Consider the following 27,911-nt stretch of genomic DNA (forward strand, 5'->3'; position numbering starts at 1 on the left):
CCCCCCCTCCCTGAATCAGTACTTTCATTGAACCACCCTTGATTTGCAGTTAAAGCAAATCAAAGCTACAAAAGTTGTTGCGATAAATCTCTACAAGCTTTGCACACCTGGAGACCATCCATTCTCTCCCGCTTAACCTTATAAGAGCCTTATCGTTTTTAATGTGTTTTTGTTGTCTGTCAATAACACTAAAAAGTTTGAGCATACTTTTAGTGTTATTGACAGAAACTGATACTAGGTTGTTTTAATTTCACATTTAGGATGTCAAGTTTTACTGACATCCCTAGTGTAGTTTATGAGGTAACTTATTTAATTAAAGGTAATATCCCATAAGGAGGAGAAACACCTGGCTCATACCTGAGGAGAAAGGATTTACTTCAATAAACTTTAAATACCCAAACAAACCATCACAACAGTGCAAACTGACAAAACAAGAACTGAAAACTATGAGAGCATAAAAAATTTTAAGCAAGCACTGACAGTTCTTAATTGTCAGTCCAATTTCGCTGCAGGTAACTGCAAGTGACAAAATAAAAGGGCTTCTTCAATTAGTGAGTTAAAATTACAAACTTATTTTGATGCAAAAAATCATGGGTATAAGATGAGCCTGATATCAAAATGTACGTAAAAATGACACTTGAGATATCTTCTAACCTGTTTTGAGCATCAACTTGTCCCACATAGTGGTATGGCCAGTTTTAAAGTTTACCCAGAATGCATTTCATGAAGTTTTTTTTTCCAGTTAATTATCAGAAAAACAGGTCAAACATCCAGGATACCAATTCATGTTTCTGCTCCTCTTCATCTTAGACATTAAATTGGTGGAGTTTATTGGAACTGTAGTATACTACTGAATACTAATACTGGATAAAAATAAGTGTTCAGTCCAGGTTTAGATAATTCTTTGACAATGTCTTATCAGATATATGGCTAGTACGTTGAATGTTTTAGTGACTATTGTTTACAATGCAGGTTGGAAAGTGACTTTAATTGTTAGATGAGTTATTTTTTACATGGAATAAAGCCATTACTGTTTTTAAGAAATCCCTCAAATACCTGCTACTCATCAAACTGTTTAATTTCAGTTAAACCTTTAGTGATAGGGTTTAAATAGTTTAAATAATTTCTTGGGAAAGGCTGATGAGCTCTACTGTTAAAGGCCAGTCCCACCAAATCGTAGAGCCAGATTGAGGCAGGATTTGTATATATAGACTGAGGTCCAGAGGGGGAGTCTATGAGATGTGTCCCACTCCTGAAATGCAGATCAATTATCTCCACTCAAAGGAAGTCACTGAGCGAGGAATTTATTTATTCTATAAAACGTATCACACATGTACATTCATCAATAGTCCTGCACAGTGTAAATTACTTTGCTTACCTCTGGGTGGCGCTCTGTTCTTACACTGCCAACACTAGTTTGGAGTTTCCTTCTGCTCATGCTCATCCTGAAAACCTGTTTCTCTTTGGGATGATGAAGATATTCTAATTCTTCATCAGCTTCTCTGGCTGCAAATGAAAAACACAATTTTTCCTCTCCAGCAGGATCAAGGAGAGACCTGCTGGACTTGAACCTGGACCCAGCTGTGTGTCCTTAAAGAGTGACCAGTCTAAATATGACCCTATTGATTTCAAAGGACTGCAGTCGTCTGCTTCAGAGAGGTGAGCTGTTAGTAACATAAACAATTTGAGAGGTGATTAACTGCTTGATGTAGTTGGAAATGTTGGATGTTGTCTTTGCTGGAGAGACTTTCCTATTTCTGATGTAAGTATAAGATGCCAAGTTTTCAGCTACTAACCCTTTGGGATTACCTTGTTGGCATGAAAATACCATTTTATATGTTTTTGTGTTTTATGTGTATTTAAATCAGGGTGCTAGTAACAAAATTCTCAGAGATACAAGTTAAAATTGGTTCTTCGTGTAGGCACAACAGTGGTTCATCCATTGAGTTTGGCGCCTTTTTTAATAGATCAGTGTTAAGTAGCTTAACCACCCCCGATGGTTCAAGGACTGAACTGAAACTTAAAAAGAAAAGTCAGAAAGGCCTTCTAAAAGCCAAAGTTGTAATAAAGAAGAAAAATAAAAGCTTCCATATCTACTTCTATATCAAGCATCTTGTTACACTCATGTACCTACACTGACTGTGAGCTGTGCTAAAACACAGGTGACCTACACTAAATGGTGCACTTGAATGCGTTCTTTGTGAACTACAGTTCTGCACTGCCCAGTACACAGCTACTAATGTAGAGCTTTGTGTTAATTGATAGTTTTATGAATATTTCCAGATTCGGCAAAGAAAACAAACTAAAAAAAACAAAAAAACAATTGTCCTGGCTCTTTCTCACTCACAATTCCTTGTAAAAGTAGTCATACCCTTGAACCTTTCCATATTGTACAAACACAAACTTAAGTATATTTCCACTGGGAGTTTATGTTGTAGATCAACAGAAATGAATGCGTAAATTAAAATTCATTTTTATACAAATACAAATCTAAAAAGTGTAGAATGCATACAGGATGTATGCAGCCCCCCATCCCTGAATCAGTACTTTTATTGAACCACCCTTGATTTGCAGTTAAAGCAAATCAAAGCTACAAAAGTTTTTGCGATAAATCTCTACAAGCTTTGCACACCTGGAGACCATCCATTCTCTCCCGCTTAACCTTCTCAGAGCCTTATCCTTTTTAATGTGTTTTTGTTGTCTGTCAATAACACTAAAAAGTTTGAGCATACTTTTTAGTGTTATTGACAGACACTGATACTAGGTTGTTTTATTTCACATTTAGGATGTTAAGTTTTACTTGCATCCTTAGTGTAGTTTATGAGGATAAAAATTCTTAAGCAAGCACTAACAGTTCTTAATTGTCAGTCCAATTTCGCTGCAGGTAACTGAAAGTGACAAAATAAAAGGGCTTCTTCAATTAGTGAGTTAAAATTACAAACTTATTTTGATGCAAAAAATCATGGGTACAAGATGAGCATGATAACAAAATGTACGTAAAAATGACACTTGAGATATCTTCTAACCTGTTTTGAGCATCAACTTGTCCCACGTAGTGGTATGGCCAGTTTTAAAGTTTACCCAGAATGCATTTCATGAAGTTTTTTTTTCCAGTTAATTATCAGAAAAACAGGTCAAACATCCAGGATACCAATGCATGTTTCTGCTCCTCTTCATCTTAGACATTAAATTGGTGGAGTTTATTGGAACTGTAGTATACTACTGAATACTAATACTGGATAAAAATAAGTGTTCAGTCCAGGTCTAAATAATTCTTTGACAATGTTTTATCAGATATATGGCTAGTACCTTGAATGTTTTAGTGACTATTGTATACAATGCAGGTTGGAAAGTGACTTTAATTGTGAGATTAGTTACTCCTTACGTAAAATAAATCCATTATTGTTTTTAAGAAATCCCTCAAATAGCTGCTACTCATCAAACTGTTTAATTTCAGTTAAACCGTTAGTGATAGGGTTTAAATAGTTTAAATAGTTTCTTGGGAAAGACTGATGAGCTCTACTGTTAAAGGCCAGTCCCACCAAATCGTAGAGCCAGATTGAGGCAGGATTTGTATATATAGACTGAGGACCAGAGGGGGAGTCTATGAGATGTGTCCCACTCCTGAAATGCAGATCAATTATCTCCACTCAAAGGAAGTCACTGAGCGAGGAATTTATTTATTCTATAAAACATATCCAACATGTACATTCATCAATAGTACTGCAAAGTGTAAATGACTGTGCTTACCTCTGGGTGGCGCTCTGTTCTTACACTGCCAACACTAGTTTGGAGTTTCCTTCTGCTCATGCTCATCCTGAAAACCTGTTTCTCTTTGGGATGATGAAGATATTCTAATTCTTCATCAGCTTCTCTGGCTGCAAATGAAAAACACAATTTTTCCTCTCCAGCAGGATCAAGGAGAGACCTGCTGGACTTGAACCTGGACCCAGCGGTGTGTCCTTAAAGAGTGACCAGTCTAAATATGACCCTATTGATTTCAAAGGACTGCAGTCGTCTGCTTCAGAGAGGTGAGCTGTTAGTTAGCTAATAACCCTTTGGGATCACCTTGTTGGCGTGAAAATACAATTTTATATGTTTTTGTGTTTTATGTGTATTTAAATCAGGGTGCTAGTAACAAAATTCTCAGAGATACAAGTTAAAATTGGTTCTTTGTGTAGGCACAACACTTGTTCATCCATTGAGTTTGGTGCCTTTTTTAATAGGTCAGTGTTAAGTAGCTTAACCACCCCAGAGGGTTCAAGGACTGAACAGAAACTTAAAAAGAAAAGTCAGAAAGGCCTTCTAAAAGCCAAAGTTATAATAAAGAAGAAAAATAAAAGCTTCCATATCAACTTCCATATCAATTATCTTGTTACACACATGTGAATGTTTTAGTGACTACTGTATACAATGCAGGTTGGTTAGTGAAAGCTGGAAACCTAAAACACTCCTGGAATCCATCTTTGTCCGTGAACACTGACCAGACAGGAAAATATACTTTCCATTCAAGGAAGTGTCAGCCTATTGGACATAAGTAAGGAATTCAAACACCCTGAATAAAGCTATCTGATTTTTTAAAAGTGAGATTCAGTTTAAATCCTGAAATACTTCCACTGACTTAGATTAATTTCTCCGAGTTCTGACCCTTAAACTCAAAACTGCAGCCATTCAGTCTCACAGAAAAAAAGTTGAGCTGTTAATTCAGTTAATTGGCAGGACCATTAAATTTTGCCATCTCCAGGGAAATTCAGGCTTGACCTAATTCTTCATGATTCCTCCACAGAGTGGACCAGCAGAGCTCAGAGGTTCCCAGTGGTCTGTCTGCCCAGCAGCATCAAACACATCTGGACTCCATATTTATGGTCTGTACATTTACAACAACTACTTTTTACATCTATTCTGTTCATAGTCATCTCCATGCGGCTCTTTGTAGACCAGTGGATTGTCAGTGTGTCCAACATGATTCTGATGTTTGGCTCCATGATTTTAGTCTGTTTGGGTCATTCACAAAGCATTCTGTTCCAGCTGCTGGAGGACAACATCATCACTTTTGTGAAGAACGAGCTGAAGAAGATCCAGAAGGTTCTGAGTCCAGATTACCCAGAATGGTTACAGAGTCAGACAGAGGATGATGAGCAGAGGAAGAGCAACAGAGAGGCATTTGTGAAGATCACACTTAACTTCCTGAGGAGAATGAAGCAGGAGGAGCTGGCTGATCGTCTTCAGAGCAGTAAGAAGATTTCTCTAAAGATTTGGTGCCAGATTTACTAAATGGGGCAAAATAGTACATGAGTGCAGTCCCCAAACAGTGATGGTGTAGTTAGTTTTGCAGTATAGTGTCTAGTGACATTCTGATGGCAGCAGACACTGGAGAGTACACCGTTCTGGTTATGTTGGATTTCAGCTCTGCTTTTGATACTGTTGATCACAGCATCATGATAAATAGGCTGAAGGACTTGTTTGGTGTTGTTTTAAAATGGTTTATGTCGTATCTATCTGAGAGATCCTTTACTGTCTGTACGAATCATGTGTTGTCTGTAACATCCGTTCTGCCTTCTGGGGTACCTCAAGGATCTGTTTTAGGTCCTATTCTCTTTTTGCTGTATATACTCCCTGTAGGTCAAATTATCAGACGTTACAATAATATTTTGTATCATCTCTATGCTGATGACATTCAGTTATACTGTTCTTCCAAAGCTTCTGAGTTTTATAAATTGTCTTGTTTAAATAATTGTCTGTCAGAAATCAAACAATGGTTAAATGACAATTTCCTTCAGTTAAATGCAGATAAAATAGAAATTTTGATCGCCTGATCACATGCTCTCAGAAATTAGGCAGCATATCAGTTTTTTAGACCCTTCATTTTAGTCGAGTCTCAGAAACTTAGGTGTTATATTTGACAGTTCAATGTCTCTTGAGAAACACTCTAAACAACTTGTCAGGAACTGTTTTTATCATTTAAGAAACACTTCTAAACTCAGACTACTGGTGTCAAAGGCAGAACTTGAGATGATTCTTCATGCTTTTATCTCTTCTCGTTTGGATTATTATAACGGTCGTTTTATGTGTCTCAAGAAATCAGCTCTGGATCGCCTTCAGTCTGTACAGAATGCAGCGACAAGACTTTTAACTGGTACAAACAAGAGGTCACACATTACTCCAGTTTTGGCTTCTCTTCATTGGTTGCCAGTAAATTTTAGGGTTCATTTTAAAATTTTTGTTGTAACTTTTAGAGCTCTGCATGGTGAAGCTCCCCAGTATATCTCTGACCTGTTGAAATCACATGCTTCATCCCGAGCACTTAGGTCTTCAGGTCAGAGGCTACTGGTGGTCCCACGTACTAGGTTCAAAACATGTGGGGATCGGGCTTTTCAGGTACTGGCACCGAGGCTGTGGAACTCTCTGCCGTTGTCTTTACGCTGTCTAGACTCTGCTGACTTCTATAAAAAGCAGCTGAACACATTTTTATACAAACGGGCTTTTAATTAATTTTAACTTGTATGTCTGATCTTATTGTTAAGCACTTTGTGATTTTTATCTGTGAAAATGTGCTATATAAATAAATTTTACTTACTTACTTACTTAGATGACCAAGATGTATTCAGTCCTTCTTGACAGAAATCAAATTATCATGTGCACTTCATTGATATTTTTATTTCTTTATTCTTTTAGGAACTTTGAGTGGAATTTGTCAATCTACACTTAAATCTAATCTGAAGAAGAAGTTCCAGTGTGTGTTTGAGGGGATCGCTAAAGCAGGAAACTCAACCCTTCTGAATCAGATCTACACAGAGCTCTACATGACAGAGGGAGGGACTGTAGAAATCAATGATGAACATGAGGTCAGACAGATTGAAAAAGCATTCAGGAAACCAGGCAGACAAGAAACAACAATCAGACAAGAAGACATCTTTAAATCCTCACCTGGAAGAGATGAACCAATCAGAACAGTGCTGACAAAGGGAGTGGCTGGCATTGGGAAAACAGTCTTAACACAGAAATACACCCTGGACTGGGCTGAAGACAAAGCCAATGGGCACATCCAGTTCATATTTCCATTCACTTTCAGAGAGCTGAATGTGCTGAAAGAGGAAAAGTTCAGCTTGGTGGAACTTGTTCATCACTTCTTTACTGAAACCAAAGAAGCAGGAATCTGCAGCTTTGAAGACTTCCAGGTTGTGTTCATCTTTGATGGTCTGGATGAGTGTCGACTTCCTCTGGACTTCCACAAAACTACAATCCTAACTGACCCTAGAAAGTCCACATCAGTGGATGTGCTGCTGATAAACATCATCAGGGGGAACCTGCTTCCCTCTGCTCGTCTCTGGATAACCACACGACCTGCAGCAGCCAATCAGATCCCTCTTGCATATATTGACAGGGTAACAGAGGTCAGAGGGTTCACTGACCCACAGATGGAGGAGTACTTCCTGAAGAGATTCAGCAATGAGATGAGGGCCAGCAGGGTCATCTCCCACATCAAGACATCACGAAGCCTCCACATCATGTGTCGAATCCCAGTCTTCTGCTGGATCACGGCTACAGTTCTGGAGGATGTGCTGAAAACCAAAGAGGGTGGAAATTTTACCCTGACCTTGACTGACATGTACAGCCACTTCCTGGCGGTTCAGGCCAAAGTGAAGAAGGTCAAGTATGATGGAGGCGCTGAGACAGATCCACACTGGAGTCCAGAGAGCAGGAAGATGATTGAGTCACTGGGAAAACTGGCTTTTGATCAGCTGCAGAAAGGAAACCTGATCTTCTATGAATCAGACCTGACAGAGTGTGGCATCGATATCAGAGCAGCCTCAATGTACTCAGGAGTGTTCACACAGATCTTTAAAGAGGAGAGAGGTCTGTACCAGGACAAGGTGTTCTGCTTCATCCATTTGAGTGTTCAGGAGTTTCTGGCTGCTCTTCATGTCCATCTGACCTTCATCAACTCTGGCCTCAATCTGCTGGAAGAGGAACAACAAACAACGTCCAAGAAGTTCAAAAGAAGTAAATCTTTCGAAATGCTAATTTTTTTCCAGAGTGCTGTGAACAAGGCCTTACAGAGCCCAAATGGACACCTGGACTTGTTCCTCCGCTTCCTCCTGGGTCTTTCACTGCAGACCAATCAGACTCTCCTACAAGGCCTGCTGATACAGACAGGAAGTAGCTCACAGACCAATCAGGAAACAGTCCAGTACATCAAGAATAAGCTCAGTGAGAATCTGTCCGCAGAGAAAAGCATCAATCTGTTCCACTGCCTGAATGAACTGAATGATCATTCTCTAGTGGAGGAGATCCAACAGTCCCTAAGATCAGGAAGTCTCTCCACAGATGAACTGTCTCCTGCTCAATGGTCAGCTCTGGTCTTCATATTACTGTCATCAGAAAAAGATCTGGATGAGTTTGACCTGAAGAAATACTCTGCTTCCGAGGAGGCTCTTCTGAGGCTGCTGCCAGTGGTCAAAGCCTCCAACAAAGCTCTGTAATTAAATGTGTACTTATACCTTTCTATATATATAAATAATGATTTAACTGGCAATTGAACTTGGAGAGATCCATTGATTAATTGAATCAGCGATTTTATTCAGCCATAGGGCTATATCTTCACACATTAATCCATTTTGATTTGTCAGGTGATATAAAATGTAACCAGTATGCACAATTTTGGTATGATTTTATCTCGGTCATTGTCAGCCACCCTTGGGTGCAATTTGGATTTCAGCCTTGGAAATTCTAGGCTCTATTCCCGACAGGTTTTCCTGTATACTATGCTGGCCACTTGGTTATGGCTTCCCATGTATGGTAAAATCCTCCATGCATGTTACGAAGCTTTCTTGTTTTGATTCCAGTGACTTACTCTCTGCAGGTATTTGGTGATTGCAGGTTTCCTAGTGACCCCACACTTCCCCCGCCCCTGAGATTACACCGTAGATGGTTAAGTGGAGAATATTTGATCAAATTTGATTTATTCTCCTGACTTCAATATCTCTGGTATACTTCTTCAAGCGGTTAACCAAAGTTTTTGGTCTTTGCTTGGCATGGTCTGAGATATAGACAGCTTGTTGTGCTTATTAGCTGCTTCCTTTTCTTTGTCACACTTTTCTACAGTTCTAATAGTTGGCTAACGTTCCTCCAGTCATCTTGGCCTGTAGTCTCCTTGACATGGAGGGTACTGCTTCTTGTGTCAGGAGCTGTGTTGGTCAAGTTACTTAAAAAAAAAGTAATCAGTAACTAATTACTGATTACTTCTGGAAAAAGTAATCCCGTTACTTTACTGATTACTTATTTTCAGAAGTAATTAGTTACTTAGTTACTTTTTAAAACATAATTTACAACCTGAATAGGTAATAAAGCGATAGATCTTTCAGCCCAATTCTACTTTTTCTGCGTAATCCATCATATAATATATAATCAAATGAAAAAGTCTCTTTTTAAAACTTGTTTTATTAGTTTTAATGTTTTAACTTTATGCATCAAGCAAAAATTTAATTATATGCAACATTCTCTGACTGCATATAAAATAAAACAGTATTTTGTGTTTACACTGACTCTTTCAAATAGATGCAAGTAAAACACAGCAGAAAATAAATAAAATCACAGACTCAGCGGTCCTGTTGCTCTATTTTCACCTTTATAGCATTAATGGGGCAGGCGGAGGTGTGCCCTGGTGCAGGTGTGCTGCAGCGGTCGGTGGAAGAATCTGGCAGTTTCTCTGTGAAGTTCACATTCCAGTTGCAGCGTATTCAGTAGTGATGTGTCGGTTGCGAACAAAATGGCTCTTAGAGCTGGATTTTTGACGTGAACGACGGGAGCCGGCTCCTTATCGAGGGCCGTGGGGGTTTTTTCTTTTCTTTCTCTCACCCTCTCTTTACGCTGGGGTGAAGGGGGAGGGGCGGTAGTTACACTCGCAGTAGCACAGGAACAGAGCGGGAGGGAAAGAGAGAGAAAGAGAGCCAGGGACAACAACGTCACATTAGAAGTTTATTCGTGCAGGCCCATATGACAGAGAATGTGCATCTTCTTTTTGTTTTCATATTTAAATTTATATTTAATTGTGTTGTGGTTTGCAGTGTTTTGTGTTGTTTCACTTTGAATTTGTTTTAAAGGAAAAAGCTGAAAATTTAAATAGTTAAAAGTTGAAATGTGAATAGTTGGTTTTTGTATTATATGATTTATTTATTACATTTCATGTGGAGTGAATAAATAAAAGTATATTTACGGTGGCCCCTAGAGACAAAGCCCATTCAAACTTCAAAACACGTACGAACTCTGGAGCACGTACAAACCCTGAAGCACGTACAAACTCCAAAACATAAAAAGTCCATAGCATGTACAAACCCTGAAGCACGTACAAACTCCAAAACACGTACAAAAGACAAAAGAAGTGCTCCAGAATGCTAGGGTGCAGTGTTGAGCTGCTGTTACCTAGTGGCTACACAAGCCAGCAAGTACCAACGACCGGATTTGGTGTGTGGTAGTAACAGGTAAATGAACATTTTTTTTATTATTTTAATATATATGTGTGCTTGTGTATAAATACACAAACAATACACATATGCTTTCAATTGTGTAATTTAAGTAATCTAGGTAGCTCTGTTTTGGAAGTTCAGTTAACGCTAGAAATGTTTTTTGGAGTTTGTACGTGCTTTGGAATTTGTACTTGTTTTTTGGAGTTTGTACGTGTTTTGCCTCTAGGAGACACCGCATATATTTATATATATAAACATATATAAATAAAAGTACTTTTTTTAACATTAGTAATTCCTTTTGTGAATAATTTTATATTATTGTTAATAATAAATTAATTAAAGCAACAAAACAACCTGAAGAGCCGGTTCGGAGCTTGGCTTTTTAGTGAGCCAAGCTGAAAGAGCTGGTTCTCTAAAAAGAGTCAGAAATCCCATCACTAGTATTCAGTGCTTGCTCTGAAGTTTGGGGGGGGGGGGGGTTCACTGTAAAAAGACTTTTACTTCCCATGCAGTGAACAGCAGACACTTATGTTTTTGTCAGTTTATACGGAATCAAACTCATAGTAAAGTCAGTATTTCGACGCTTTAAACACTGCACAGTCATATGCTCTCCTGCACTTGATATATTATCCATTGTTGATCTGCACACAGCTTTTGCCACAAACGTCGCACTCGCTTACGTCATTGTCATGAGAAGTAACAGTAATCACCTTTATTGCAATAGTAATCCCTTACTTTACTCGTTACTTGAAAAAAGTAATCGGGTTACAGTAACACGTTACTTGTAATGTTACTTGTAATGCGTTACTTCCCATCTCTGGTCAGTAGGGATGGGTATCGTTTAGGTTTTATCTGATACCAGTACCAAACCAGTACTTTTGAAACCGTGCCGGTGCTTAAACGGTGCTTGAACCGGTGCTTAAAGAATGAAGAACAAGAACTTTGTCCAAAAACCTCTCATGTTTAGCTGTTTTTTTTGAACAAAGATAACAATGTTAGCCTTTTCTGCAACTATAGGGGATTTCTGATATCACTCTTGGCTGGAAGCAGTGCTTAAGCAATGAAAAAAACACAAACTTTATCCAAAAACCTCTCATGTTTAGCTGTTTCCCACTTTTTCTTTGGTCATTTTAGCATTTTAGCCAGGGTGAAGGGAGTATCTGCCATCAAACAAGAAGACAGCTGCATGTAACTACGACGGTGTTTGCTAATTCACCTTACATACATTCATTTAATAACGTGGTTAGCCCACTCAGCGTAAATTACACACGAACAACATTAAGCTACTGATCCAGAGAAGAACAGCTGCTGCCATCATCATCCGTCATCATTTCTGCTACACTGGCAGGGCTAGGGGCCAGGACTCTGCTCTTCGGGTTTTTGGGGGATGTTGCTAACTCCGGGACCGATAACAGGCACCACCCGCAGTAGATGTGCTCGATGTGAGGTCTCACAGCAAGCTATCAAGTACGGTGCATTTCTCGGCTTTTAAAAAAACGCTATGCGTCGCCAGGTGTTTCATCAGATTCGAGGTGTTACCTCCTTTGCACAGTATCACCTTAAAGCACTTGTTGCAGGCTGCTGAGTTTGCATCTTTTGCTGTGAAGTACAGCCAGACTTTTGACCGCTTTGCCTTGGGTGTGTTTAATCTGTATTTCTGCTCTAAAAGAACGTATGTACCTGGGCCCGCCTACTACGCTTGCAAACTTAAAATGATTGGCTAGAATCCAAAGTGTATGACATCTCAGTAAAAAAAAAGCACCAAAATGAAGCACCAAAATGAAGCACCGAAATGTGCGCTGCTTTTCGGTCTGGTTACTACCATTTATGTCAGAACTGGTGCCATAATGGCACCAGATACCGGTACCCATCCCTACTGGTCAGGATGATCATTTTTGTTGTAGTATACAACTGCTGGTTGGTTTCAGTGATGGTCACTGTAGGGATTGTCCCTGATGCTGCATTCACATCTTCTAGTAGACTTTAAGATGATATTTCGCACATTGTCCTTTTTCATTAGTACGTACTCGGCTCGACTCAATGCAACTTGACTTGACACAGTTTTAGTTGTTTTCCATTACAAATAAGTATTACTTCATGTGCTTGGGTTGATATAGCAACGCGGCTGAAAGTCCTGTACCATTATTGGTATCAGACACAAATAACACAACAAAGGAGGATGTTGAGGGCATGGTGTGCCTGCTACTCGATTTTTGCCATTTTGTCAGACTCTAGGATCACGATGTTAGTTTTTTTTGCAAACATTTCACTTGTTATCAGGTTTCAAAAATGTCGGTTTTGATTTTTGTGAAGGAGACACTCTTATGACTCATCGAGTGATGCCACTCACTGGCCACTGTGTGGCATGCAGTCTGTTCCATCCAGCCGTGGTTCGGGCATCCTTCTCAGATGCCTGAACCACTTCAACTGGCTCCTCTCGATGTGGAGGAGCAGCGGCTCTACTTTGAGCCCCTCCCGGATGGTTGAACTTCTCACTCTATCTCTAAGGGAGAGGCCAGCCACCCTTCGGTGGAAGTTCATTTCCGCCACTTGTATGCGCGATCTCGTTCCTTCCATCACTACCCACAGCTCATGACCATAGGTGAGGGTAGGGACATAGATTGACCGGTAAATTGAGAACTTCACTTTTACACTCAGCTCTCTCTTTACCACGATGGACCGGTACAGCGTACGCATCACAGCAGCCACAGCACCAATCCGTCTGTCGATCTCTGGCTCCCTTCTCCCGTCACTCGTGAACAAGACCCCAAGATTCTTAAACTTCTCCACTTGGGGAAGGAACTCCTCCCCGACCCCGAGTGGGCACTCCACCCTTTTCCAGCTGAGAACCATGGCTTCAGATTTGGAGGTGCTGATCCTCATTCCCGCTGCTTTGCACTCGGCTGTGAATCATTCCAGCGCAAGCTGGAGGCCATCACCCGATGAAGCCAACAGATCCCCATCATCCGCAAAAAGCAGAGATGAGATTCTGAGACCACCCAAGTTAAAGCCCTCCGCCACTTGGCTGTGCCTAGAAATCCTGTCCATAAAAGTTATGAACAGAATCAGTGACAAAGGGCAGTCCTGGCGGAGCCCATTACCCACCGAGAACGAGTTTGACTTATGTGTACCAAGCTCTTGCAATGGTTGTATAGGGATCGAATGGCCCGTAGCAATAGGCCAGAAACCCTATACTCCCGCAGCACTTCCCACAGGACACTCCGAGGGACACGGTCGAATGCCTTCTCCAAGTCCACAAAACACATGTAGACTGGATGGGAAAACTCCCATGTGCCCTCAAGTATCCTTGAGAGGATAAAGAGCTGGTCCAGTGTTCCACAACAGGACGAAAACCGCATTGTTCCTCCTGTATCTAAGGTTTGACTAGCGGATGGACTCTCCTCTCCAGCACCCTGGCATAGACTTTCCTAGGGAGGCTGAGGAGTGTGAGCCGCCTGTAGTTGGAACACACCCTCCGGTCCCCCTTCTTAAAAATGGGGACCACCACCCCGGTCTGCCAGTCCAGGGGTACTGCCCCTGATCTCCACGAAACATTGCAGAGGCGTGTCAGCCAGGACAACCCTACCACATCCAGAGCCTTCAGGAACTCAGGGCAGACCTCATGCACACCTGGGAATATGTTCCAGTCTATATTTATATTTAACCTATGATTACTGTTGACTAGTAACAGAATAAGTTAGTGACCAGTAGTAATATCGTTGTTTTGTTTTGGGGTTTCTTTTTCAGATTGAGTGGCTGTAACCTTTCCGAGAGAAGCTGTGAAGCTCTGTCCTCAGTTCTCAGATCCCAGTCCTCTAATGTGAGAGAGCTGAACCTGAACAATAATAACCTGCAAGATTCAGGAGTGAAGTTTCTGTCTCTTGGAGTGGAGATTCCACATTGTAAACTGGAATCTCTCAGGTCAGATCAAGTCATATTTTTTTTTTCAACAAGCAACAACAATAAACAGTAATAATTGTTGCTAATTAAATGTGCTAATTCAATTGACTTCTTCCACAAAATGCTACCTTTGAATTTTTAACAATTGCAGTGTTTGTGTTTTCTAACTCAGGTGTCTTAGCTGAAGAACTACGGGGTGATTTAAAGAAATCCCCTGTCAGTAATGGAGTAAAAGTCACTTTTTAATATTATATCTGTAAGAATTCCAGCCAGTATTGCTATTAGAAATACTGGCTAATCTCAGATCTTGTCTCATGAATACACTTTATCACCAGGTGTTTTTTTTGTCTTCTTGTTTATGTTTGTTTGTTTTTCCTTAGACTTAGAGGTTGTAACCTTTCAGAAAGAAGTTGTGAAGCTTTGTCCCCAGTTCTCATATCCGACTGCTACAGTCTCAAAGAACTGGACCTGAGTGACAACAATCTGCAGGACACAGGTGTGAAGCTTCTGTCGCTTGCAGCAAAGAGTCCACACTGTAAACTACAGACTCTAAGGTCAGATCAAGTGTTTTTTTCTCTCTTAAAAAGTAAAAAGATATAACCAATAAGAACTGCCAATAGTTAAGTGAACATCACCCACATGTTGTTTTGTCTTTGAATTCTTATATTTTAGTATAAATTATAGTAAACTACTACATTTGTCATGTTGTGAGGTCTAGGTATGAGCCACCAATGTACACTCAGAAGGTGATTTGCACAAAGAAATATTAGTTTTTTTTAGGTTGGATAAACAATCTAAGAAAATCTAAGATCAGTCAAAATCTAAAACATTAAACTCTAGCCCATCTATCCATAGGGAAAATAGCAAAAGTCTAACATACTGTAGAAAGGGTAGAGCTAAAAAAACAAAGTAAGATATTCAACAGTGGTGAACACATGAGTGTAAAAAGACAGCTGAAACCAAGGATAACTACTAAATGCAAGACACGGGAAATGAAGTAATTGAGCTGTAGCGGTCTGGAAAACTCTATAAAGTCATTTTTAAAGCTGTGCGACTCCTGCGAACCACAGTGAGAACCATTATCCACAAATGGGAAAAACATGGAAAAGTTCACCACTGTTCCATGCAATGACTCATCCAAGAGGTCACAAAGGACCCCAGAATAACATCCAAAGAACTACAGGCCTCACTTGCCTCAGTTAATGCCCGTGTTCATGACTCCACCATAAGAAAGAGACTGGGCAAAAATGGCTTACGTGGCAGAGTTCCAAGCTGCAAACCATAAAGGAACATAAAAGCTTGTCTCCGTTATGCCAGCATGCAGTTTGATGATCCCCAATACTGTTGTGAAAATACTCTGTGGACTGATGAGACAAAAGTTGAACTTTTTGGGCAGTGTGTATTCCATTACATCTGGTGTAAAAGTAACACAGCATTTCATAAAAGAAACATCACACCAGCAGTTAAATAGGGTGGTGGTAGTGTGATGATCTGAGGCTGCTTTGCTGCCACAGGACCTGGAAGACTTGCTGTGGTAAATGGAACCATGAATTCTGCTGTGTACCAAAACATCTTGAAGGAGAAGGTCCAGCCATCTGTTAGTGATCTCTTGCTGAAGCGGTTTTGAGTTCTGTAACAGGACAATAATCCAAAACGCAGCAACTCCGCCTTTAAATGGCTTAAGAAAAACAAAATGAAGACTTTGGAGTTACCTAGTCCAAGTCCTGACCTGAATCTGTTTGAGATGCTGTGGCATGACCTTAAAAAGGTAGTTCATGTTTGGAAGCCTACCAATATTGTTTAATTAAAACAATTGAGGAAAGATGAGTGGGCCACAGTTCCTCCACAGTGCTGTTAAAGACTCATTGCCAGTTTTTGCAAATGTTTGATTGCATTTGTTGCTGCTAAGGGTGGTGAAACCTGCATTTAGAAACTGCTTTTTGTGTTTACTTATGTCATCTTTTTCTAATATTTAAATTTGTTTGACGATCTGAAACATTTAAGTACAAATGTACAAAAAATCTCTAATCTTTGGATTTCTTTAGGTCCTGTTTTATTTTAGTGCTCTTTTGTCTCCTGTGTCTTGCATTTAGTCATTACCCTCCAGCTTTACATTAAAGGAAACGACAAGGACTGCAAAAGCATTCATGACACCACTTTATATCTTTATTTTTATGATATAAACCATAGTACAAGACAGAGTGGCAGGTTCTGTACAATCTTGCATTGTGTGTGCTTTGCACAGGTTATCACTTCCGATGATGCAAAACGATTGGTATTACCTGGAACATGCTTTTTACACAGTTGAAGTTTGTTATTATGCTTCTTTGTTGGGTTTTAATTCCTCAGATGACTCCTTTCAACAATGTCCTTTTCTTTTAAAGCCATAAAATATATACATTGGCATGTCGTCTTAGGTAACGCCGCTTGACATATCCATTTTTGAATTTGTCTTTTGTCTTGCTCATATTCCTAACATGCTGGTCCGTATAGCTACAGTAGCCAAAAAATATTGATATCTGCTGCCCACTGCTCCTCCTGCTTGTTTGTCAACCCTAATATGATATTGCTCTAGCACTATTCAAACCACATGATTCATTTGCTGCTGGGCTCTTCTAAATGTGACAGTTTTTGTTTTAGTCTGTCAAAACATTGATGGAATGAGTTCTATGAATGGTAAAGCTTTAAGGTCTCCAGTCGGTCGTAAAATAGAATAAATATTGCCAAAACAAGTAACTCTTCAATGAAGCATAAAAACTCTTGAACTCTAGTGTTTTTTGTTGTCTTAAAAATTTCGAATGCAGCTGTTGTGGTATTAAAAAGATGGAATTTAACTGAGTTATTGTTTATAATTTTTTTAGATTGAGTCATGGTAATCTCACAGAGAGAAGTTGTGAAGCTCTGTCCTCTGTTCTGAACTGCCAGTCCTCTAGTCTGAGAGTGTTGAACCTGAGTAACAACAACCTGCAGGATTCAGGCGTAAAGCTTCTGTCTGCTGGACTGAAGAGTCCACACTGTAAACTAGAAGTTCTTGTGTGAGTTGAAGTGGTAATGTGTTTATATGTTTACAAAAATATTTATGTCCCATATTTAATATTTTAATGTTTTACACATTAAACATTTTTTTTGATGAGTTTAAGACAATGGTGAGCTTTATTTCTAAATTTATATTTAATTAAATATTGCAAAATCCATTAGCTCCCTTAGTAAGCATGATTTAGCTTTAACACCTGTGTTATTTGTCTTCCTAATTTTTCAGACTGAGTGACTGTGACCTCTCAGAAAGAAGTTGTGAAGATCTGTCCACACTTTTCAGTTTGGACTCATCTAGTCTGACTGAGCTGGACATGAGTAGCAATAACTTTCAAGATACAGGAGTGAAGCATCTCTGTATTGCACTGCACAGTCCACACTGTACACTCAAAATTCTCAGGTCAGACGAACTGATATTGCTTATTTATTTATTTTTGTTTTTGTGTTTCTATCAATTGAAAAAAAATACATTACAAAATATTGCTAAGTTGATTTCATTCACACTTTGTTTTATATTTGTATTTTAAGCATTTGAATTTAATTTTTGATTTGTTTAACATAAAATAGAGGATTCAGTCAGTAATTAAACAAGATTACTTATTTACAAATCTAGATTAAGGAGCTGTAATCTCTCAGAGAGAAGCTGTGAAGATTTTTCCTCAGTTTTTAGCTCCCGGTCCTCTAGTCTGAGAGAGGTAGATCTGAGTAACAACAACCTACAGGATTCAGGAGTGAAGCTTCTTTCTGTTGGCGTGAAGAGTTCAAATGAGATGAAAACTCTCAGGTAAGATAAAGTGATATACTTTTGATAAAATTACAAAAATATATTTTAACTATTTTAGTTAATTTTATAAACTATATGAATGCTATTATTGTTTCTCTGTATTTTTTTCTAAGTCAAAGTAAACGGCACCATTTCTGACTTATTTAACACAAGGGACTGCTTTTGTTATTTCCAAATCAAGTAATCTCTCACTTAGGTAGGAATACTCATTAACACCAGTATTTCTTTTTCCTTTCTTCTTCCTAATAAAATTTAGACTGAGTGGCTGTAAACTCTCTGAGATAAGCTGTGAAGCTCTGTCCTCAGTTCTCACCTCCCAGCCCTCTAGTCTGAGAGAGCTGGACCTAAGTGACAATGACCTGCGGGATTCAGGAGTTAAGCTGCTGTCTTCCGGAGTGGAGAGTACACTCTGTAAACTGGAAATTCTCACGTAAGGATTTAACTTTTCAATAAAGATAATTTATTGCATGAATAAATGGTCATTTAGATTATAACTCATTTAGAATTGAATCTGTAAATATGTATTGGCACGTTACCATTTCTCTAAATCTTCCAAATTCTACCCATTTAAAACATATTAATGCTAGTGGCTAGTATCATACATTAATAATAACTGGTCCACAAAGTCTAGTGTGCACCAAATCTACTGCTGCACACTGAACTTGGCGGTGAAACTCTGCAGTAATGACTTGGAATTTGTCTGTGAGTTCAGTTATAGGGGGAAATGCTTATGCAGTTCTAGGATACCCAAAACTTGGCACTGAAGCTGTGACAACTGTCAAGAGAGGTTGGACTGAAAGAGATTAAGTCCGTCACTTCACATTACAGCTAAACAATGGTGCAAGGTCTCAAAATCCAGCCTTTTGTTTTTAAAATGTTAGAGTTTGATTAGTGAACTTGTTCCAATATCTGACTTGTGACTGATTCAGTTTGTATGTGTGTGCCTCTGTACTGGGATTCTTAAATAAGCAGAAATATAAGCATGGCACACAGCCAAGAGCTTGTCTGCCTTGTCTATAGTGCTTGGACAGAGTGACTAAATATACATTTATAGAACATTTTATCTAACCATTACATACTTAATAAAATAAACTATCCTGAAGTATATTGTGATTGGTGAGCTAAGAGTCTCTAGAGGAAAAATTGAGAGAAAATATTCCTGTGTTTTTGAATTAAACATGGATGTATGATGATGATAGCTGGATAACAGGTGATTACGCCAGAGTAGCAAACACTACCCAAAATCTTTGGACCCAAAAATTGTTTAGTTTTTTTCTGTTCATCTTTGCTAGATTATAAATTCAGGAAAATTTGTCACAAGTGAGTCACTGTGGTTGTGTTGGTTATTCTGTCACAAACACCATGCTGATCCCACAAGTGTTCAACAGGGTTGAGGTCTGGAGTGCAGCCAAGCTATTCCATCCCCCCCACTCAGAAATTCTGAAAGTAGTCTCTAGAGAGACTACCTCCTTGTTTTTCCAGTGACTGCGAGGCCCCTCAACACAAGTCACATTACCTCTACCAAATGCAATTACTCTATCAGAGCACCAATCAGGATAATGTTCCCCATATCTTCTTCACAGTTTATCCTATGATCAAATTGGCTTAGGAAAAATCTGAACTTCTTACTCAGTAGCACTAATCTGGTGCCAATCAGGCATCTGAATGTCAGCACCTAGTGTACCAGAAGCTCAAAACAAGAGTGAAAAGGAGAATAAGCATTTTGGAACTGGCAGAAATGATTTGAGAAGTTTGGTTTGTTTGGTTGGTTGTTTTTTTTGTTTTTGTTTTTTAAATTATGGGCAGCACTGTGGCACGGTGGTTAGCACTGTTGCCGCACAGCAAGAAGGTCCTGAGTTCAATTCCACCATCAGGCCGGGGTCTTTCTGTGTGGAGTTTGCATGTTCTCCCCGTGTTAAGTTTAATTGGTTAATCCAAATTGCCCATAGGTGTGAATGCGAGAGTGAATGTGAGTGCGAATGGTTGTCTGTCCCTGTTTGTTAACCCTGAGACAGACTGGCGACCTGTCCTGTGTGTACCCCGCCTCTCGCCCTATGGCAGCTGGGATAGGCTCCAGCGTCCCCCGTGACCATAAAAAGGATAAGCAGAAGCGAATGGATGGATGGATTATGGGCACAACCGACTCTGATGCTCAACCCAAAGAAGTATTCTCCTTAGCACTATTTAGTGATTCAAAACTCCCTAGATCCACCAGCAGAGACCATTTCGACGCTGTCCTGAAAAGTAGAACAGTCAAAGTTTATCTCATTCACATCTGCCTCTGATAATCCAACACCCACCTTGTCTGCAGCTTCACCTCCTCGGCTCTCCTGGTCAGGCCTGAAACCTGTCCAATTAAACTCTAGATTCTCTTTATTTGCTCTGCTTAATTCTCCACACTCTGGAATCTCTGTTCAATTCAGTTACTATTCCCATGCTGCTCTAAACCAGTTGGATTGCTATTTTGTGTGTCTGCAGACTGTCAGGATGTCTGATCACAGATCAGGGCTGTGATTCTCTGGCTTCAGCTCTGGAGTCCAACCCCTCCCATCTTAGAGAGCTGGACCTGAGCTACAATCATCCAGGAGACTCGGGAATGAAGCTGTTCTTGGCTGGACTGAAGGATCCAGGCTGGAGACTGGACACTCTCAGGTATGGAGAGAATGGCTGGTAGAGGAGGAAGAGCTGAGCCCTCTACTACAAAGCGAGGGCAATATAAATGAATTTTCTTTTACTGACCTGGTTACATTCACATTAACATCAGAAATGGGGACAAGCAGTCTCACCAAGCTAGTTATCAAACTGATAAGTAAGCCTATTGTTTATCAATTTAGTTACAAGTGTATTTATATGAAAGGAGTGGTACTACCAGCATCTGACAAAACATGAATAAGTGTACTAGTAGCAGAGCAAAGATTTTACAAAAGATTAAAAATATATATATACTATGGGAAACTAGGAAGAAGTTGACTGCAAAGGCCCTTTCACATAGGAGGTGGTGGTATACTCTGTGCTGACAGCTAACTAGAACACAGGACACAACATTTGTGCTGCGCTGGCCACTCTGTTGTGCTTGTACATAATGTTTTTGTGTTGTTTTGTTTTCTGTTTTTTGTTTTTCTTTGGGGGGGGGTTACGATACTGACAGACTATATGCGCCTGCTCCTTGTCATTTCAAAATTTTTCTCTCTGACTTTGTATCCTCTACGAGAGTTTGTGTTGTATTATGTTCACAGCTTATGTTTTTCATTTTCTATTATAGAAATCTTTTTTTTTAATTACTAGTTAAAGAAACTAACAAACAACCACGACAACAACAACAACAAATAAAAAGACAGTCTGGGCCATAAGCTACCAGAACTACCGGAACTACACATTTATTTCTTACAATTTAATTCCAAAGAGTCATGCTGACAGATCTTTCTTTGTTACAGCAGCTTTATCTTTAACATGCAGAAAAAGAGTTAAATATTTGACTTCTCTACACTGACAGAAAGGGGAGTTTCAGTGGTTTAGCCTGCTTAAGATCAAAGTGGGCTGTATGTGGCCCACAGTGTAAAATGAGTTTGATAACCCTGGTCTAGATTAACGGATGAATAGAATACATTTTCTGGGATTTCCTTTTCTGCATGAGTGATGATGCATTAAGACATATTTATATGGAACTGAGACTGGTATGAAACAAGATTTTACCTCTTTATACAGTGGGGCAAAAAAGTATTTAGTCAGCCACCGATTGTGCAAGTTCCCCCACTTAAAATGATGACAGAGGTCAGTAATTTGCACCAGAGGTACACTTCAACTGTGAGAGACAGAATGTGAAAAAAAAATCCATGAATTCACATGGTAGGATTTGTAAAGAATTTATTCGTAAATCAGGGTGGAAAATAAGTATTTGGTCAATAACAAAACTACAACTCAATACTTTGTAACATAACCTTTGTTGGCAATAACAGAGGTCAAATGTTTACTATAGGTCTTTACCAGGTTTGCACACACAGTAGCTGGTATTTTGGCCCATTCCTCCATGCAGATCTTCTCAAGAGCAGTGATGTTTTGGGGCTGTCGCCGAGCAACACGGGCTTTCAACTCCCGCCACAGATTTTCTATGGGGTTGAGGTCTGGAGACTGGCTAGGCCACTCCAGGACTTTCAAATGCTTCTTACGGAGCCATTCCTTTGTTGCCCGGGCGGTGTGTTTTGGATCATTGTCATGTTGGAAGACCCAGCCTCGTTTCATCTTCAAAGTTCTCACTGATGGAAGGAGGTTTTGGCTCAAAATCTCACGATACTTGGCCCCATTCATTCTGTCCTTAACACGGATCAGTCGTCCTGTCCCCTTGGCAGAAAAACAGCCCCATAGCATGATGTTTCCACCCCCATGCTTCACAGTATGTATGGTGTTCTTGGGATGCAACTCAGTATTCTTCTTCCTCCAAACACGACGAGTTGAGTTTATACCAAAAAGTTCTACTTTGGTTTCATCTGACCACATGACATTCTCCCAATCCTCTGCTGTATCATCCATGTGCTCTCTGGCAAACTTCAGACGGGCCTGGACATGCACTGGCTTCAGCAGCGAACACGTCTGGCACTGCGGGATTGTATTCCCTGCCGTTGTAGTGTGTTACTGATGGTGACCTTTGTTACTTTGGTCCCAGCTCTCTGCAGGTCATTCACCAGGTCCCCCCGTGTGGTTCTGGGATCTTTGCTCACCGTTCTCATGATCATTTTGACCCCACGGGATGAGATCTTGCGTGGAGCCCCAGATCGAGGGAGATTATCAGTGGTCTTGTATGTCTTCCATTTTCTGATGATTGCTCCCACAGTTGATTTTTTCACACCAAGCTGCTTGCCTATTGTAGATTCACTCTTCCCAGTCTGGTGCAGGTCTACAATTCTTTTCCTGGTGTCCTTCGAAAGCTCTTTGGTCTTGGCCATGGCAGAGTTTGGAGTGTGACTGGTTGAGGCTGTGGACAGGTGTCTTTTATACAGATGATGAGGTCAAACAGGTGCCATTCATACAGGTAACGAGTGGGGGACAGAAAAGCTTCTTACAGAAGACGTTACAGGTCTGTGAGAGCCAGGGATTTTCCTTGTTTGAGGTGACCAAATACTTATTTTCCACCCTGATTTACGAATAAATTCTTTACAAATCCTACCATGTGAATTCATGGATTTTTTTTTCACATTCTGTCTCTCACAGTTGAAGTGTACCTCTGGTGCAAATTACTGACCTCTGTCATCATTTTAAGTGGGGGAATTTGCACAATCGGTGGCTGACTAAATACTTTTTTGCCCCACTGTATATACAACTATACTGTACCTATGTTATTGATTTAATTTCATAATGTTTTTCAGTGCTTTTTAACCCTTTAGTACCTACCATAGAACCAAGTCCGCCAGAGCTTACTTTATATTTTTACATGCTGTAGTGCCATTTGTGGGAGCATTTCAAGTTTCTATACATCATTACAACTGTTATAGCCCAAATTATAATAATATGTATGCATTAAGTCCATAGTAACTACATAAATTGCAAAAAAGTGCAATAAATTACAAAAAAATTGAAAATCGTTTTTGGGTTTTTTAACATATATTTCTACTTAGAGAAATTTAAGAGGTTTATCCCTCAAAACTTTAAAAACAAAAAAGTTGCAAAAAATAGTTGACGACAACCGGAAATTTATTTTGAGTGTCTTCAAAATTTTATTTTTGAGATAAACCAATTTTATATACTGCAGAAAAAACGAAAATAAATATTATAATGCAAATTTGCAAAGAAAACTGCATGTGCATCAAAATAAACTATTTAAAGCTGTGCAATTTGAGTTCTAAGCATCCCAGAAACTATTCAGAAAAGCATGAAGTCAAACGTGATTTTTAAAAACACCAGTATAGGCTTGTAAGGCCTATATGTAAAAAAAAAACTACAATCCCGCGAAAATGACATCACTTCCGGTTTCGGAGCGGTAATGGCGGACATAAGATAGTTCGCACTGATGTATATTCCAACCTAGGAAGTATTACGAACAGCTGATTTTATCTGCAAAGCATATTTCTGGAATATTACGTTTTTGTTCCTGCAAGTGGTTTTTATGCAAGTTTTGCAAAGCTATATGTGGAAGGAAACCGTGACCTAGGAAAGGCTGATGGCATAAGTTTTAAGTACAACTCCTCCGGTTTCATATGCAGAAAAAATTATTGCACAAGCTTACGTGGTTCCAGTTCTACAGGGATTTAAAAATAGTTACGCAAAACGGAGCCTGCCCGCTCCGACCGGCTTTAAAGGGTTAAATTCAACATCTATCTTACCATCTCACTCAGCAAAAAAAAGGAACCGTTTAAATATGACAGAAATACTAATTTTATTTATATAAAATTGTATTTAAAATATACAAATATGTTCCCATATTGCCCAGCTTGAAGTGTATTTGTGAAAATGTTGGACTGTTCCTTTATCAGTGTCTAACAGTATGTGTATGAAAAGCCATGTAATGTCCATTTGTGCATGCTGAAAGAGACTGTGCTGGTCTGACCCCCATCCTCCTTTCAGGATGGAGCCTAATGGAGTCCGATGGTTGACACCAGGTCTGAGGAAGTGTAAGTGTGTTTTTAATGTGATTCATGAAAACAAAGCAGCACACATTCAACCATCTTCAAACTGTCACATCACTCATTCACATCTCTGATGTCAGGAGTCATCATCAAAGTGTCAATCAATGAACAGATGATGGATCAATAACTGCCGCTGGATTGTGTTTGTTCTCTCCATCAGATTCCTGTCAACTCACAATTGACACAAACACGGTGAACAGAGAACTCAAACTGTCTGACGACAACAGGAAGGTGACACGTGCGGAGGAGTATCAGTCATATCCTGATCATCCAGACAGATTTGATTGGTATCAGCTACTGTGTAGAAATGGTCTGACTGGTCGCTGTTACTGGGAGGTCGAGTGGAGAGGAAAAGTTGATATATCAGTGAGTTACAAAAGAATCAGAAGGAAAGGAGAGCTACTAGATATTAATTACTGTTTGTTTGGGTGTAATGATCAGTCCTGGAGTCTGGAATGCTCTGCTGGTGGTCCTCATTGTGTCTGGCACAATAACAAGCAAATTCTTATTCCCATCTCCTCCTCCTCCTCCTCTGTCTCTAACAGAGTAGCAGTGTATGTGGACTGTCCTGCTGGCACTCTGTCCTTCTACAGAGTCTCCTCTGACACTCTGATCCACCTCCACACCTTCAACACCACATTCACTGAACCTGTTTATCCTGGGTTTCGATTAGGGTACAGCTACACTGGTTACCTCTTTTCTGGTTCGTCAGTGTCCCTGTGCTGAGTTGAGTGTAAAGAGTGTCCTCCTGTTAGAGAAACAGTGTGACTGTTGAACAGATAGTTCAGTCTGTTCATGTCTGTCTCTTACACTCAGAAACACGTTTTCAGATTCATGAATTCAATCAGTTGATGTTTTAAACTGTTCTAAATGATTACTTGTAAACTTCTTCCTCTTCAGTCCTTTAAAGATTGAAGCTAACATTATTCCAGGATCCACATGTTGTTTTTCTGTCTTTTTCCACTCAAAGCTTCACAGTGAAAATCAGTATGTTGTGTTTCACTGAAGCTCAGTTCACAACCCTGCATTTTCAACAAGTCTAAGCTCACTATCATGTAATGATTTTTCTTGATTATACTAGGTATGGGTTAATTGGCTTTAAGACATGCTGCTTTATTCAATTTATACACATATCAACGTTTTAACTGAAAGTAGGTCTGAGAGGGTTGATTTTCTGCATGTCAAAGTTGCCCATCAGTGTTGGTCAAGTTACTTGAAAAATGTAATTAGTTACTAATTACTTGTCCAAGAAAGAGAAACAGTCTGACTGTTGACTGTTGAACTGACTGTTGACTGTTAATCACAGAAGAAATTTGCTTAACATTTAAATCTATTTTCTGCATATTCCAGCATATAAAATAAAATGTTTTGTTTTTACACTCACTGCTTCAAATAGATGTAAGTAAAACACAGCAAAAAATAAATAAAATCAAAGATTCAGCTGCACTAAGTCCTGTTGCTCTTAAATCTATTTTCACATGTTTAGCAGGAGTGGGGCTGGTGGAGGGCTGGTGGGCCCGGTGCTGCAGCAGTCATTTCAGTGGGGGGATCCAGGGGTTTCTCTGTGAATTTCATATTCCTGTAGCAGTGTGCTAGCGTGCTTGCTCAGATTTGAAGTTTAATTTTTTGCTGTAGAAAAAACAGTGTACAGCAGATGCTAATGTGGAAGCCACCCGTAGGTAATTGTGTTATGATACTTTGAGATATTTGTAGGCATGTGAAAGCCGAAGGTGTGGTTTAGAAATAAAAATAAAAGACCAACAACGTCTGGAGGACGTCTGTCAGGTGTGCACCTGTAAAGAGTTGATTCACTCTAATCAGCCGAAGGTGGACTCTTGGTTGTTTGTTAGTCCAGAAGGCTGCTGCAAGGCTCTTCACTAAGACACGAAAAAGAGAGCACATTACACCAGTGTTACGTTCATTACACTGGCTTCCAGTACATTTTAGAATTCATTTTAAAAACTTGCTACTGACTTTTAAAGCTTTGGATTGTGATGCCACTGCCTACATTTCTGATCTTCTAGAACCCCACGCTCCCTCTTGCAGCCTGAGATCATCTAATCAAAGGCTGTTGGTAGTTCCATGAACTCGTTTTAAGACCAGAGGACATAGATCTTTTAGAGCGGCGGCCCCCAGGTTGTGGAATGCTCTCCCTCCATCATTACGTTGCCTGGATTGTATTTATTCTTTTAAAAAGCAGCTTAAGACTCATTTTATTTAGATTGGCTTTTAATTAGATTTGTGCTGTATGTTTAATTATTAATGTATTTTATGCATTTCTGTTTTTATATTACTGTGAAGCACTTTGTGGTTTTTATCCTGTGAAAAGTGCTATATAAATAAATTGATTTGATTTGATCTTTAGAAAGTGACTGCTGTTTGATTGGTCATGTCGCATTAAATCTGTCTTCTACGTCACTTACACAAGACAGACGCCAATTATCAGCACCGGAGAAGTGCCCGATAAGACATCGCGAACGCTTCCTGGCCATCGAGTGAAACTGTTTGGAAGACAACGTTGGAGAAACGTGAACATTTTATTTGTACTGTATAATCTGCAGATTCTGACAGAAATCTGCAACTATCCTTTGAAGCACCACTCCTCTCTAAATCAGCAAATAAGGATAATTATTAGGCCATATGTAAATAACAAAATAACTTTATAACTTAAAGCAAAATTGGGAAACGTAAAGTCCGAAACAAGTCTTTATATTAACGGCCATCAGTCAAACAATACTGTTTGGTCTGGGTCTAAACAGAGTGCGTTGTGTGTGACGTCTTCTTTTGCACATGCGGCCGCTTTGAGGGTTCACACTAGAGCACGTTTGCTGTCACATTTTATTTGTAGTGTGAACAAGCAGACAAAAAAAAAATCAGATTTGACAGAAAAATCTGTATTGAGCATTAAGACCTGCAGTGTAAATGTAGCCTTAGTGGCTTGATTCTACTCGTGACATGCAAAATTTCTGATTAAATGACTTGTATAAATACAAAAAATAACAGGGAAAACTTGGAATCAGGGTTTGAAATGCCTTTGTGTAACCTGCTCTAACTCTTATATGTGTACATAATACATTATCATGGGGTCACAAGACAGCAAATTACGGGGGG

General features: G+C 39.5%; 2 protein-coding genes across 8 annotated transcripts in view; both read left to right on the forward strand.

The window, feature by feature from the left end:
* Positions 1–27,150, forward strand: part of LOC102788399 (NACHT, LRR and PYD domains-containing protein 3-like) — a 34,406-nt gene extending 7,256 nt beyond the window's left edge. For 2 of the 6 annotated variants that reach the window (XM_087838431.1, XM_087838433.1), the window contains exons 5-18: positions 1,540–1,659; positions 3,912–4,031; positions 4,787–4,865; positions 5,029–5,233; positions 6,676–8,479; positions 14,214–14,387; positions 14,747–14,920; positions 17,228–17,401; positions 17,626–17,799; positions 18,013–18,183; positions 18,440–18,613; positions 20,662–20,835; positions 24,739–24,785; positions 24,961–27,150. In XM_087838431.1, coding sequence (XP_087694557.1) covers positions 1,540–1,659; positions 3,912–4,031; positions 4,787–4,865; positions 5,029–5,233; positions 6,676–8,479; positions 14,214–14,387; positions 14,747–14,920; positions 17,228–17,401; positions 17,626–17,799; positions 18,013–18,183; positions 18,440–18,613; positions 20,662–20,835; positions 24,739–24,785; positions 24,961–25,526 — 4,156 coding nt within the window. In that variant the 3' untranslated portion in view covers positions 25,527–27,150. The remainder of the gene's footprint in view (positions 1–1,539; positions 1,660–3,911; positions 4,032–4,786; positions 4,866–5,028; positions 5,234–6,675; positions 8,480–14,213; positions 14,388–14,746; positions 14,921–17,227; positions 17,402–17,625; positions 17,800–18,012; positions 18,184–18,439; positions 18,614–20,661; positions 20,836–24,738; positions 24,786–24,960) is intronic. The other 4 variants (XM_087838432.1, XM_087838435.1, XM_087838434.1 and 1 more) reach the window with 3 other exon arrangements.
* LOC102785947 (protein NLRC3-like) overlaps positions 1–27,911 on the forward strand; it is a 172,069-nt gene that overhangs the window by 62,025 nt on the left and 82,133 nt on the right. The gene's annotated exons all lie outside the window — the stretch shown is intronic.

Source organism: Neolamprologus brichardi, chromosome 3 (assembly GCF_056152115.1).
Source record: "Neolamprologus brichardi isolate AB-2024 chromosome 3, ASM5615211v1, whole genome shotgun sequence".
Lineage (NCBI taxonomy): Eukaryota > Metazoa > Chordata > Actinopteri > Cichliformes > Cichlidae > Neolamprologus > Neolamprologus brichardi.